Source organism: Euprymna scolopes, chromosome 23 (assembly GCF_053919585.1).
Source record: "Euprymna scolopes isolate OS-2025 chromosome 23, ASM5391958v1, whole genome shotgun sequence".
NCBI lineage: Eukaryota > Metazoa > Mollusca > Cephalopoda > Sepiida > Sepiolidae > Euprymna > Euprymna scolopes.
Genome location: NC_136504.1, coordinates 11913211 through 11928757, shown reverse-complemented (window position 1 = coordinate 11928757; position 15547 = coordinate 11913211). Strand labels below are relative to the sequence as shown.

Genomic DNA, 15547 nt, shown 5'->3' with positions numbered 1-15547 from the left:
ACAACAACTAATAAAGATGAGGATAATAGTCTGCAAAAAAAAAAAAAATAATAAATAATTAATAAAAAAATTAATAAATAATACTCATCTCAATAATGAATTTCAATTAAATATTTATTTCAATAGATTTACATATTACTACCTGAAATCAAGTGGGTGTTTTTTTTTTGTTTTTTTTTTCGTACTCTTTAAATATTTGTTTCTTTTTAACTAGGAATTGTCCTTATTGGAGAAATTGGTGGCAATGCAGAAGAGAATGCTGCTGAGTACCTGAAAAAACACAATGTGGTAAAATATTTTTGTTTCCTTTTAATTTCAAATGAATGCCTCCTTTTTTTTTTTAATATATATATAGAATGAAGTTAAAAAGTATAAGGCATGAATCCTCAAATTGCTTGATCAAATATTACTCTTGCTAACAATATCATTTATGGTTATAAAATTAATTTTTCTTGGGTGTCAACAAATTGAAAAGTATGTCTCATTTATAGTGGATTGCTTCCTTCCTGATAGTTGAATCTTTAGGATTCATTTCCTTGCAGAAAACTTTGAAACCAAGGCTGAATTGATTGTTGTTAATTTAAAATGGATGACCCGTTATCATCTGGCATTTTTTATGATCTGACAAAAAATGTTTGTTTATTGGTAATCTTTAATCAAAAGAGAGCATGGTTGCATTTAAATTTATCGAGTGGAGGTAATTCTTATTAAAACTGCTTTAGATTAGCACACTCAACATTTTAATGTCAAGTCTCGATAATAGATTTAAAAAAATTGGCCCAAAATGAGCAGAGTGGAGAATTTTTTTTTTTTTTTTTTTTCAGTTTAGTTTGGCTAGCATAACTGGCAAACCTTCCTATGCAATGACATAAAGGCCTGTGCATTTGTACTCTGATTCAGATTAGTGAAATTTAAAAATAACCATTTCTGAAAGAATTTTTGCTTCTTGTCCAAGATTTCTCCCTCATATTACAAAATTTGAAATAGCTGTATGATGAATGCACCTGTGACAGAATAAAACTGTCATATCCCAAAAATCATAGAAATTGATCAAGTACTTCTATTTTTAAACAAGAACCATCAAATTTTGTTAAGCCAGGAGAGACTCGTCACTATCTTTTAAGAAACAAAAGGAGATAATTCAACAATAATTCAAACTTGCAAAATCAGCCTATGATTTCCCATTAATTGCCTAAAATTGTTTAAAAATGATTTTCTTTATAAAAATAAAACTTGATCAATTTATATGATTTTTGGAATATATTTTCATTCTATCACAGGTATGTACATCATAAAATTTTTCTGTATTTTTGTTTCATAGAGGAATTCTGGACAAACAATTTTTTTTTTTTTTTTTTTTAACAAATAGTTTATTCTAAAGTACCACTATGAACAGGGTTAAAGAGTCGCCAACCTGATCGGTCCTGAACTGTCATCTAGGCTTCAGCCTCTGTCCCATCGAAATGTTGCATCCTTCTGCCTGTTCTACAAGTACTTTAATGGTGAATACTCTGACGAACTATAAGCACTTGTATTTCCCTGGATGTGAACACTCCCGACAAGCAGCTAAATCCCACCCCTTCACAGTAGATCCCTAGGTGTAAGAAAACCTTCTACTCCAATAGTTTCTTCCCCAGAACTGCTAGACTTTGGAGCTCACTTCCGGGATTCTGCTTTCCCAACTGTACTGACATGCAGAAGTTCAAGTGTAATGTGAACAGACATCTTGCCACTCACCTCCCTTCATAATACCCTTGCAACTTATGTCCCCGATAGTAACCCCCCTACTTCAAAATGGCACTGTGCCTTGTTTGAGGTGAAAATTGAATTAAAAAAAAAAAAAAATAGATAAAACAAAACTTAATGTCGGGATTAATGAAGGGCATGTTTTTGATAAATACATTACAGAAATAAGGTAACTCTTGTATTAAAATAATCATTATTAGTCATACAGAGTTATCTACTCTTGTCGAATTATCATTTAAATGGTTGGCACCTATTTTCTTTACTAAATGTAAGAATATTTGAAAATGCATCTGCATAACATAAAATTAGAATTTTATTAAAATTTATTGTCAATTATAGACAACTCAAGAAGTAACATATTTTATCATGAATATTTCCTTATTTAATGATGTGATTTTTCACACCAGAGTTGCCATTGAACTCAAGTCCACTCTGACCCAGTTTGGTAGTACTTGTTAGCATCCCATCTATGTGTTAATCTATCATTTAGACACTCTCTTAATATCTTTTTTTTTTTTTTTTTTTTTTTTTAAATATCCCTCCAAAACAAATGCAATACAACTTTCTATGAACATTGACATGCCGTTAAACAAATCAATAATTATTTAAATTGATCTTTTCGGCATTTCTTTATTTCATCTGTTTTTATTCAATTTAATCAATTGATTTCCATTTCCTTTCCAGGGTGCTGATGCTAAACCTGTTGTATCTTTCATTGCTGGCCTGACTGCACCTCCTGGTCGGCGTATGGGTCATGCTGGGGCTATTATTGCTGGAGGCAAGGGAGGTGCCAATGAAAAGATTGAAGCCCTACGTGAGGCTGGGGTTCACGTTACAGCTTCACCTGCTCAAATGGGTTCTACCATGGTTAAGGTAAAAAAAAAAATTTTATTTTATTTATTTTTTTTTTTTTAACTTCTGAAACAATGAGTCATTATGCTAATAAAAACTGCTGTACTGCTATGGTTGGGATAAAAATATCCTTTTTTTACTTAACAGTAAATTTATTTGTGTAGGAACTTTTTATTTTCAACAATATAAATGAATCCTTATGCTAATACCTGCTGTAGGCAATTTAAAAATAGACCAAAAAATATCACTGGATGAAAGGTGCTTGTTCAGAATAAGATTGAATTTCCATTAAAAACCAATATTGTCTACTTAAATTTTTATGTCAGTTTCAACTAAAAGTAATATTATCTATTTGTCACGCCGTAACATATTACTGCATTCTTACATAAAATGTGTACTCATGATGATCGGGTGATCTGTCATTACTGTTTGACTTCATGCAGTTACCTCCCCCCCCCCCACCTATAAGAACTCTTCTGGTGATTATTTAAATTAATGACAATGTATTGTTTCTAATAATATGCACTAATGTTCCACTGATTATTTTCTGCAGGCCTGCTAGATATAATTAGTATCAGATTTTCTTTTGATAACAGAATTAGTTTGCATCTTAAATTTACATTTGTTACTGAAAGATCTGTTTCTTTTATATTATGCGAAAAATATGTTGAACAGGCTAAGTTATATCTATAAACAAAAAAAAAAACTAATGACAATGTATTGTTTCTAATAATATGCACTAATGTTCCAGAAAAAAAAGAAAGCTGATTAGAATTTTTTTTTTTTTTTTCATAGATAAATTTTTTAAGGATACAATTTTTATTTGATGCAATTTAAGTGTGAAATAGGAAATCTAGGGCAGTTATTTTTAATGTTAGAAGACATAAATTCTCTAGTAGTGGAAGTACTTAGCATAATGCAATTACTGTCATTTAAAATTGTATTTTCATGGTAACGAGAAATGTAAACAAATATAAAATAACTTTTTGTTGTGGATGGCAATGGCATATGATAAGCCTGCTGACAAGTAGTTGGATTTCGAATCTCCAATGAAACCCTCACCATATATAGTTATACGGAAGAGTTATGGTTTAACAGCTGTCTGGATAACAAACACATATATTGTATAATTTTCTTTTTATAAAAACATTGGCTACATATGTGCATACAGGTTTCAGCTGTGATCTTTCAAAATTGAACTTCATTGGTCTGAAGTTAAATTTTGAAAATGTATACACATATGCAGCCAATAATTTTTGTGTAAATAAATAAAATTATCCAATAATACAGCTCTAGTTGTTATTAAGTACTATTTTATAAACACCAGTTTCATTGGATTAACATTTAGGAAACCACAACACAATCTTGTTTCTGTGGAAGTTTTTTTTTTTTTTCCCTAATTATTTCATCTGTAATTTATATCAACCCTTAATTTATGAAGCTCAATATAATTACAGAGCATATAGCAAATAAATGATGGTCTATGTTCCAAATTTCAAGATGCTGTCCATCTTACAATTACATGTACAATTCTTGACAGCACCTGTTTTGTTGCACAAAATTATTTATTATATCAATCAATGAATCCTATCCACTCTTAACTCCTCAGAAAAAATATCACCTATCAATCCATTAAAAGAAAATAAAATGCATATGGACATGATTACAAAATCTAAAATTTGGACAAGTTACAATTACCTTTTATTGCTGAAGCCTGTGCACTCCTAGCACTCCACATGTTAGAACAAAATAAACATAAGAAATTTCTAATACTCTCAGATTCACTTTCTGTACTAACATCAGTGAATAACAAAAAAAAAAAACTCGAAAATCCTCTAATAATTAAACTCCTAAACAGAATTGACTCCTTATCCACACACAAAGAAATAACTATATGCTGGATCCCAAGTCACATTGGAATAAAAGGAAATGAAAGAGCCGACTTAGCAGCCAAATCAGCACTAAACCTGAATCAATAAACATTCCATATACTGACTTTAAACCCAAAATCAATCAACTATTTTATACAAAATGACAACAATGGAACAAGAACACAAATAACAAATTATAGAATGAAAACCAACTGCTAGAATATCAAAAAAACAAGTTGTTATACCTAGAATTCATCTTGGTCATACAAAACTCACACAATCTTGCATACTAAAACAAGTGCAATAACTACAATGCTCATTCTGTCAAAAAAACTTGTACCATCAAACACATTTGTGAAATATAGAGCCATTGATAATGCCAGAAAACAATATCTTAAATCCAGCAATATATGAAGAACATCTTTGAAAACAATTTTTTTTTTTTTTTTGCGATTTTCAAAAATAAAAAATATATGCATGTGACTTGGGTGCATTAGCTTGAATCGAAACTGAAATAAAAACCTATGAACTTGACTTCTTTCAGCCATAACCAAAACTTATGAAGAATTCTTGGTAAAATTATGACAAGAAATAGAAGTACATAACAATTAAATGACTCTGTAAGCATGACACAGAAAATAACATGCACACTATTTTATTAATATATATATTTTACTTCAATCTTTCATATATTCATTAATTAACTAATGTATTTTGTGTGTGTGTATATTAATTTCTCTACAATATTTGATTGACATCTTCCATGAAAAATAGTTTCTTTGAGCTTTATATATCTAGATCAATTTAACACGTATAGTTTGGTTTTAATTCAATAATAAACCAGTTGTTTCTTTGTAGCAATACAGCCAGACATTTTTTTTTTCTAAAGTTATAAAATATCAAATTAATTTCTTTTAAATGTTTTCTTTTCAGGCAATGCAAAGTCGCCTTTGATGCTTATGATTTTCGTAAGTAAAGCAATTACGAAAACCAACAACTGCAACTGATTTGTCATCACGTTGATGTTGTTTTAAGTCCAGACAACCAGTTTTGGCTGAGTTACTGTTGAAACCAGCATTTTGCGGTTATGTCTTCTGACTCTACATGACAAAATGGGGTCACGGTTTAACAATGAAATCATTTCTCTCTTAATATTAACATTTTGAAGAAAATAAATTGATTAAATAGATTTTTTTTTAATGTTAAATTTCTCTTTTGTTTTATTTGTTTTTGTTGGTTTCTTTTTTTTTTTTTTTTTGTTCTATTTTTACTTGGATTTGTTTTACAATTAAAAAGAAAATTTCTCTAAATAAATTCTTTAAACAAAAAATGCTGAAGTCTGGTAGGATTATTTTTCTTTTCTGTTTTTGAATAAGAGACTTTTTTTCAGTGAAGCTTACTCTCATTTTGAAATAGTTTTAACATAAAGTTTGTCATCATTTCTTGATAGTTGCCCAACTTCTTTTGTGCTGATGGCTTTGCTTCACTTTGCTCTTTTTCAAGTATCTTTCGTTACCTGCTTCAAATTTGTATTTGCTGAGGAAAAAAGACCACAATTTTTAAATGCTTTTGTTTAAATATTGATCTGATCCTCTTGCCAAATAAAGTCATTAGAGTTTAGAGACGTGATGTATATTTGTAGTGTGCAGAATGTTTGGCTAATGGTCTTTTTTTGAAGAGATTATTGCCATCAACTTTTAACGTTTATATTTAACAAGATTCCACATGAATCCTTACTTTCAAAATAAAACAAATATTCTGTCAACTTAATTGTTTGTCTTAATTCATTATCCAATCATAGGTACTTGTACAGTTTTATCAAGACATTAAAAAATGAAAATATTGAAAAAGGTTATATTGTACATATCCGTTTTGGACTGAAGATCTCTGAAAAAAAATTTAATTTGAGCGAATAAATTTTTTTTTTTTTTTTTTTTTTTTTTTTTTTTTTTTTATGAGAGCACAATGAAGGTAGCCATCTTTGATGTTTTAGAACACGCCATGGGAAGATAACTCGGTTTAAAGTGCTGACACTCCCTCCCCATCTTTAATACTAGCTTTTCTTCCTAAAAATCGAAACCTGACTTTTGCTCAGTATCATTTTTTTTTTTTTTTTTTTTTTTTTTTTTTACTAAAAAAAAAAAAGCTACTTGATCAAATTAAGTGAAATTGTTTTTTGTCCATTCTGTAACGGGTACGTACAATAATCTTTTTCCTATATTTTCATTTTTTAATGTCTTGATTAAACTGTACAAATACCCAATCATAAAATAACTGGCATTTTCTCTGTGTGCCTGTTTGTCGTTCAGTTACAATTTTTGTAAAAATAAATATAATTCAGTTTTTATGTTGCAATATTTTTTTATATAAAAAGGAAGGTATGATCACTGAAAGTGGGGAAAGTTCTAGTTATAGACACCGGCAATAGGAACTGACTAATCAAATTGGGCTACGTTTTGCTAGCAACCAATCAGAAACCAGAATTGTTCCATAAAAATTGAGTCTTTAGCATTTCAACACCTAATTTTTTTCATGTAAACATGAGAAAGATCTTTTGCTCTTTGAATGTAAAATTATAAAGTCCAGCCTATGTACCAAAGAGCTATGCACTGGAAACTGTTCTGAAATTGAACATGGCTTTCAATTCAAGATTGATTTATTTTTTAAGAAATGGAAAATATTGTATGAATACTATGAATTCCCAACAAATGAAGATGGATGCGATGACTGGAAACCAAAGCCTTGAGATCTTCAGTTTGATGTTCTATAAACTGATCTATTTAGATTTTTTTTTTTTTTTTTTTTTGTATTGAACAAAAATTTGGCTTTATATGGGGTGGTTGCAGAAAGACCACTTCCAATAAATTCAGAAAATCCTGATTGGTCCAAAACGTTTTTTATTAATTCAGGTAGATGCGTATGCAGAGATTTGCACAGAAACAAGTTCACAAATTTTAATTTTGGACACCGAAGAATAAACTTTGGTCGTCACATATACTTGAGGAGTGGAAGTAAAGTTAAACAATTTGTTTTTAGAAATTTATTTCTCAGAGATGACTTGTCAACAGACTCAAACGTAGTTATGAATGAAAAGCTACATCAAGAAGATATGTTAATTGTTTCAAACATAATTGAAAGAATATTGTCTAAGCAAAGAGAAATATAAGTAACCTTTTTTTTCTTATTTACCCTAAACAAGGCATATTGCTAATTGACATAAGCGGTTACTATTTGGGACCATATATACAAGGGCACTATGTAGGGAGTTGAGCAGCAAGATCTCTGTTCACATTACATTTGAATTTATGCATGTTAGTAGAGTCAGGAAACAGAGGGGGAATTCCAAAGTCTAGCAGTTCGAAAGAAGAAACTATTAGAAGGCTTTCTGGCATCTAGGGACCCCTGCAGTGAAGAGGTGGAATCTTGCTGCTTGTTGGGTATGTTGATGTCGAAGGAGTACAAGTTCATCAAAGCAAAGTACATTTAAGTAGACACGGATGAAACATTGCAGCAATTGGGCAGGTTAGTGCACGACCTATTAGATTGATGACTAGTTTTTGGATTCTGTTGTCTAAGAGGGAGAGACTAGTGGTCGATGCACCAGCCCAGATGTGGCAACAATGCCTCATACATAGTTGAATAGTGACTTTGTAGAGATATAGGATACTCTCAGGTGTAGGTAGTTTTCTGATGTTGTATGATGGAGAGGGTTTATATCAAGTGTATATAAAACAGGTATGTATAAACCAGGGGACTAAACTGTGTAAATGTTATGTAGTTGTTTATGTAATGTTCGTTGTGTGTGTGTGTGTGTACATTTTTAACACCTAACCTGCATAACATAATAAATAGATATAGATACTTTCAACAATAGTTCAACAATTAAGATAAAAACAATAGTTCAACAATTAAGATAAAAATGAAATGTAATAAGTCCCCAGACGTACCTCTTCATCGTACAGTATATCGATACACTAAGGCTGACTGGGATAGCTTCCGTACATTTATATCTGATCTACCTCTGCATTCCATGTTTAAAAAGGATGTGTCCTCTATAGTATTAGACCTAACTGAATGGTTAATTGTAGGTATTGACCATTTCATACCCTCTAAAAAGTTTCAGCAAAAACCTAACAGCCAGCCATGGTTCTCTCCAGAATGTGCTGCTGCCATTGCGCACAGAAATCACTTTTTCCACTGCTTCAAACGTAATAGATGTATGGAAACTAAAGCCGTTTTCAGGACTGCCAGCAACCATTGTAAGAAAGTAATAAGGAACGCAAGAGAGTTGTATGCTCAATCTGTTAAGTCCAAAGTAGCTGAGCAGCGGCTTGGTTCCCACCAGTTTTGGCAAATAGCAAACAGAATCCTGAACAGAAGCGTGTGCTCCATCCCAACTATTATCAATGGACCTGAGGTAATCTCGTCAGCATCAGACAAAGCCAAACTCTTTGTCAAGAACTTTGCAGCTAATTCTACCCTTTGCGACCAAGACCGCCAACCCCCAATATTTCCTCCTGTATCAGAAAACACGCTATGTGATATACGTATATCTGTACGTGATGTTGCCAAGCTAATCAAAAACCTTGATTCCAGTAAAGCAACTGGCCCTGATGGTATTCCAATTATAGTACTCAAAAGACTTCAACCTGAACTAGCACCCATACTTACAAAACTGTTTAAACGTTGTCTTAAGGAGAATAGTTTCCCATCTCCCTGGAAAATCTCATCAGTATGCCCTGTATTTAAGAATTCAGGTGATCGCTCATCCCCCTCTCAGTACAGGCCAATAAGTCTCCTGTGCGTCATGAGTAAGTTGCTAGAATCTGTGTTAAATACAGAAGTAATCAAACATCTCAACAAAAATAACCTTCTTAGTGACACTCAATATGGTTTCCGTTCTGCTAGATCTACAGCAGATGTCCTTACAGTTATATCGCATAGGATTAGCAAATCTCTCGACGGTGGCAATCTTTCTAGGGCAATTGCTCTTGACATATCTAAAGCCTTTGATAGGGTATGGCATAAAGGTTTACTTCATAAGATCGCTAGCTATGGTATAGCTGGAAAAGTCTTCTCAATTATTAAATCATTTCTTTCTGATAGGTTCATAAGAGTAGTAGTTGAGGGGCAAAAATCAGAAGCTCACAGTATTAATGCCGGTGTCCCTCAGGGATCAATCCTGGGCCCAACTCTTTTCCTGATCTACATTAATGATCTTCCAAATCATATCCTTACATCATTTGTAGACATTTATGCTGACGACACTACCATTTATGGTACCACATCTAAGACAGTAAACGAGCAAGTTCTCTCCAATTCTCTCTCCTCTGATCTTGAGCACGTAGTACAATGGGGAAAGGAGTGGCTGGTTACTTTTAATGCATCTAAAACCAAGCTTCTCTCTTTACATCATCAACATTCTAATCCACATTTGTCATCAATTGAAATGAATGGCTCTCGTCTTGAGGAGGCCTCAAGTTTTGACAAGCTTCTGGGCTTGACCATTACTCCTGATCTTAAATGGAACACGTATATCAAATCTGTTGCCAAGGCCGCTGGAAAAATGGTGGGATCTTTCTATCGATCCAGTAGATATCTCACTGCTGATGCTATTCTCTATCTATATAAGAGCCAGGTACGTCCAAGGATGGAATACTGTTGCCACATCTGGGCAGGAGCTGCTAGAAAGGACTTGTCCTGCCTTGATAGAGTTCAAAATAGACTTCGTAGCCTCGTAGGAGATGTCCTTTTCTCCTCCTTGCAACCTCTATCTCACAGAAGAGATGTTGCGAGTTTGTCTCTGATGTATCGTTATTTTCATGGAAAGTGTTCAACTGAGCTTTAATCTATGGTCCCCCCTCGCCAAACTTTCACAAGAAACACTCGTCTAGCTGTAAACACTATCAATAATTTCCCCCACTCTTTATCTGTGCCTAAACCTAAGCGTAGATTCCATGAACAAAGCTTCTTTCTTAGAACTGCATGCCTGTGGAATTGTCTTCCGTTTTCCTGCTTTCCGGCTGACTACAATATAGTTGTGTTCAAGTCTAAAGTAAATAAGTTCTTGATGAGCCGTTCCATATAAGTTATTAAATTTACCAAATTTTCATTACTAATGATTACTATATTGACCAACTTCTACTGTACACTCTTTAACCCTTATTCTTGAGTGGCCTCTGGGCCTTGATAATGTGGTGATGCCTTTGTAAAAAAAAAACAAAAAAAAAAACAGGACAAATAGCACCATTGTCTGGTTGCCCAGACAAGGGAAAGACATACCTTTTTGGTCGGAACCAAGGCTGTATTGTTCCAGATGCGCTTCTGAAAATGAAGTCATTTTCTTTCCTAACAACTCGGACAACAAAATTGTTTTTTCCACATTTGTATTTATTCCTGTTGCGATTTTTTTTTTTTTTTTTTTTTTTTTAATTTATTTTAGGGTTGCACGCCATTTCTTTTTCAGGGATTACATATTAATGTCTTTCCAACTGAATGCTTCCATAGCTGAACGATTTCCAACCAGCTGAGAACTGGCTTGTTCTGTCTACTCATTCCAACTCCTCCACTTAAGACTCCTTGACTAACTCTTAACTCTGCTGTATATAATCAAACTATCCTTTGTGCTTACATCATTCAACTACACAAAGACCCAACAGGTGACTTATCAGTCACATTTTTCTCTGGGCCAATTTTATAGTTTTTAATCTTTGGTTTGAAAAACTATTTTTTTTTATGTCCACTACATTCTATTAAAACATATTTGTTTTTATTCATCTAAGATTCTTTCTTATTATTATTTATAGAATCTAGTCAAGTTAAATTCCTAAAATATCATTTAACCATATTAGTCTTTGAATTGCATTTTTCTCTTTAAAACAAATCTAATTCAATCTACACAATAATAATAATAATAATAATACTCTTCTGGCTCAGATAATTTGGCAATACTCCGGGTGTGCTAATATGCAACACTAGAATGATAAAGAGATCCCTGCTTATTTGCATTAGCTTTGGCAACAAATTCATTTTGCCTGTTAATGATAAACCGATGTGTTTGAATGGTGAGCTTTCAGTTAGCATGTTATTAGTCATGGCAATCGGTGGTTGAGAAAATTTATTGTAATTTTTAAAGGAAAAAAGCTTGGTCTTAGTAGCATTAATTGTTGCCAACCTTTTAATCCCATTCCACTAAAGAGTGAAGATTATTTTTTAAGGTTTCGGCCATTGCCTAGGATATGCGTACATTCGTTTTTCCCTCCTAGAGGGTGGTGTCATCAGTAAATATACCCATCTCAAAAAATTTTATCATTTTATTTTATGGATATTGTTACGATACAAGAAGGGGGGGGGACTTTTTTTTCGGGAAATATTTCCCTGTGAAGAATCTTATTACTCTACAAGACTAACAGTATCTCCCCGCATTCTCATAACATATTAATAAAGAAAATGAATAACTTATATGGCCAACATTTTTTTTTATGTCCTATATGACATGTTTTAATTCAGATCAGTATCGACATGAAAAAAATCGAGTGAAGCATATGGATGGCAAAATGAAAGAACACAACTATGGGTTAAAGATATAAAACCATTTTATTACTCAATAAGGTTTGATCTACCCTAGAAAACCATCATTCAATTGGCCGAGAGTGGAAGCAACTAAAGAATTTGCAAATAAAATAAAGGAAATATCTTTTCTTATCTTCTTGTCCTTGTCTATAAGAATTATTCTGTCAAAAAAAAAAAAAAAATACTAAGAATAACAAGATTATATGAATCAACTAAACTGTCCAATGGGGACAGGAGAGGACTTGGAGAAAGGAGGGATATAGAATGTAAAATATTTAGCTGGATAATATGTGCAATATCCAGAGAGAAAAACAATTTGTCCAAAGAAAATAATCCAATTTTGAAGGGTTTTGAAAAGTCATTAGGTGATAATGTAGTCTGTATATAAATCTGCATTTCTTGTTTATGTTCTCTTTAGCGATATCAGTGTTGTTGCTCTCTTTCATCGATATGTAATTCTGTGACTGATTGGGAGATCAGCACCTCTACTTCGTGTCTCCTTAAGTGAGATTAACCTTTTTTTTTTTTTATTTTTATTTTTTATTTTTTTTTTTTTACTTTTCCTGTAAATATATCTGCAGACTTTTCGATAAATAGTTATCTATGGAATATCAAAAGATTGGTTCCTTGATCTCTTGTGAAATAATCTCTTCTTTTGTGTCTAAGTGCAATATGGAAACACCTTTTTGGTATCTTAGTGCTCTTGGCACCACTGTGCAAGGCAGTCAAGTCTCCAATTCACCCATCTCTCTCCATTCCAGTCCTATGGATTGGTTTGGGCACATTGTACAGGGGCAGTTTGTACCATGGATCCGATCACAATGTGATCGGGAAGACATTAGATTCTTTGCATCTTCACTATAGACTGTCGATGTGTCGAATGAATTTTTCTTATATTCTTTTCATTATGGAGAGTAGACTGCATCGTGGATGCATTATAGGCAGCTTCTGTTACTCTCTCTTCTAATTTCTCCCTCAGTCTTCATTTACAATGAGTGAGTTTTCTGACAAATGGAAAAGAAAAAGCTGTATTTTAGGTCAGCAGTATTTTTGCGTGAACAGTCGCCTGATATGTCGGAAAGTTTCTGTTTCTATGTCTATCCTTGTAGCCATGTCACTAATAAGGGTGCTGAAGGTAAACATTTTAACTGGGCTGATGTTATCCGCCTGATAGTCAGGAACCCAAACTTTGGATTAACCACTAAGGATTCTGTCCTATCAGCAGGTGTAAAGTACTGGGGCTGCTGTATTGCTATTTGGTGAATGGATTCTGGACCATGCAGTAGCTTACGGAGGGGCTTCTTGATGCCATATTGTTACAGCTTTACCTTATCATGAGCTACAATATATATATATATATATATGTATATATATATGTATATATATATATATATATATATGTATATATATATATATATATATATATATATATATATATATATATATATTGCTTTGTTTCTTTTTCTCTCTTAATTTCCTTTTCTGCTCTACTCTAACCAAGTCTGTCGATGTGTTCCACAAATCCCAAAACTCCATCATGAAAAGTCTCCCGGAAAAGTACACAATTAAACCCAGGTCTCCAACTTCCAACATAGACCCCCTCCCCCCCCACCATGTCATTGTCTCCAACATCAGGAGTCTACGTTCCAACCTTCCAAAGGTTGAAACCCAATTACAGGAGACTAAACCAGACATATTATTCCTAAGCGAAACTGGCATTAGATCAACTATTTTCCTAGATGAGTTCGTAATTAAAGGATACTCTAACTTAACATCAAAATCTGCCCCCCCCCCCCCAAGATCGCCATGGGCATGGAATATGTGGCTACATTAAAGATGGCTTTCCATTTGGTAGGGACATCTCTAGAGAAGACTTTAAATTACACTATACGTGCTTCCGGGTTGCACTTGCTCACACCACTGCATTTATATTTGCCCTCACAACAGTGGAGTTGCTAACTTTAAGTGCATATCTGAGAAAATTGATCACATCCTGTCTGCTCATCCTTTGGCTAACATTCATGTATGTGGAGACTTCAATGTTCATACTGTGAAATAGTTAGCCCACTTAAAGAAGACAGATGATGAGGTGAGATTCTATCATGATTTCTCCATTGCTTATGACCTCACTCAGATTGTTCATGAACCCACTCATGTGCCAGACACTGATGGTCAGTATGCAAGTCTCCTAGACCTTTTTCTCACAACTTGCCTTGAGTTATGTTCATCCTCCATTCTGTCTCCAATGGGATCTTCTGACCATTCAGTTAAGATACAAACAAAATGTAATAGGCCCTCATACATACCTCTCAATCGTACAGTATAGCGATACTCTATGGCTGACTAGGATAGCTTCTGTACATTTATATCAGATCTACCGCTGCGTTCTGTTTAAAAATGTGTCCTCTATAATATCAGATCTGAGGGAATGGTTAATTGTAGGTATAGACACTTCATACTCTCAAAAAAATTCCAGCAACAACAGTCAACCATGGTTCTATCCAGAATGTGCTGTTGTCATTACACACAGAAATCACTTTTTCCATGGCTTCCAACAAAATAGATGTACTGAGACTAAAGCCACTTCCAGGATTGCCAGCAACCCCTGTAAAAAAATAATAAAAAATGTGAGAGAGTTGTACGCTCAGTCCATTAAGTCTAAAGTAGCTGAGCAGCGGCTTGGTTCCCACCAGTTTTGGCAAATAGCAAACAAGGTCCTGAACAGAAACATGTGCTCTATCCCCCCCATCATCAATGGACCTGAGGTAATCTTGTCAGCATCAAACAAAGCCAAACTCTTTGCCAAGAACTTTGCAGCTAATTCTACCCTATGTGATCAAGGCCGCCAACCCCCTGTATTTCCTGCTGTATCAGAAAACATGCTATGCGACATTCAAATAACTGTGTGTTATGTTGCCAAACTAATCAAAAACCTTGATTCCAGTAAAGCAACTGGCCCTGACGGCATTCCAATTATAGTGCTGAAAAAGCTTCAATCAGAACTAGCTCCCATACTTACAAAGCTATTTAAGTGTTGTCTTAAAGAGAATTGTTTTGCAAAAACCCTGGAAAACCTCATCAGTATGCTCTGTATTTAAAAATTCAGGTGATTTGATCATCTTCCTCTCGGTACAGAGCAAGTTTCCTGTGCATCATGAATCTGTGTTAAATAGAAAAGCAGTCAACCACCTCAGCAAAAATGACCTTCTTAATGACATGCAATATGGTTTCTGTTCTGATAGATCTACAGCAGATGTGCTTACAGTTATATCTTGTAGGATTAGCAAATCTCTCGAAGGAGGCTTCACTTTCTAGGACAATTACTCTCGACATATCAAAGGCCTTTGATAGTGTATGGCATAAAGGTCTACTCCACAAAATCTCCAGCTACAGTATAGCTGGAAATGTCTTTTCAATTATTAAATAATTTCTCTCTGATAGGTTCATAAGAGTAATGGTTGATGGGCAGAAATCAGAAGCTCAAGTCCCTCAGGGGTCCATCCTGG

The 15547-nt window shown here is 33.6% G+C and overlaps 1 protein-coding gene across 1 annotated transcript in view; it reads left to right on the top strand.

Annotated features, from left to right (window-relative positions):
- LOC145245756 (succinate--CoA ligase [ADP/GDP-forming] subunit alpha, mitochondrial-like) overlaps positions 1–6234 on the top strand; it is a 47508-nt gene extending 41274 nt beyond the window's left edge. The window contains exons 7-9 of the mRNA XM_080107354.1: positions 215–288; positions 2431–2619; positions 5403–6234. Of these exons, the coding sequence (XP_079963480.1) occupies positions 215–288; positions 2431–2619; positions 5403–5423 (284 nt within the window). The 3' untranslated portion in view covers positions 5424–6234. The remainder of the gene's footprint in view (positions 1–214; positions 289–2430; positions 2620–5402) is intronic.
- Positions 6235–15547: the final 9313 nt, after the last annotated feature.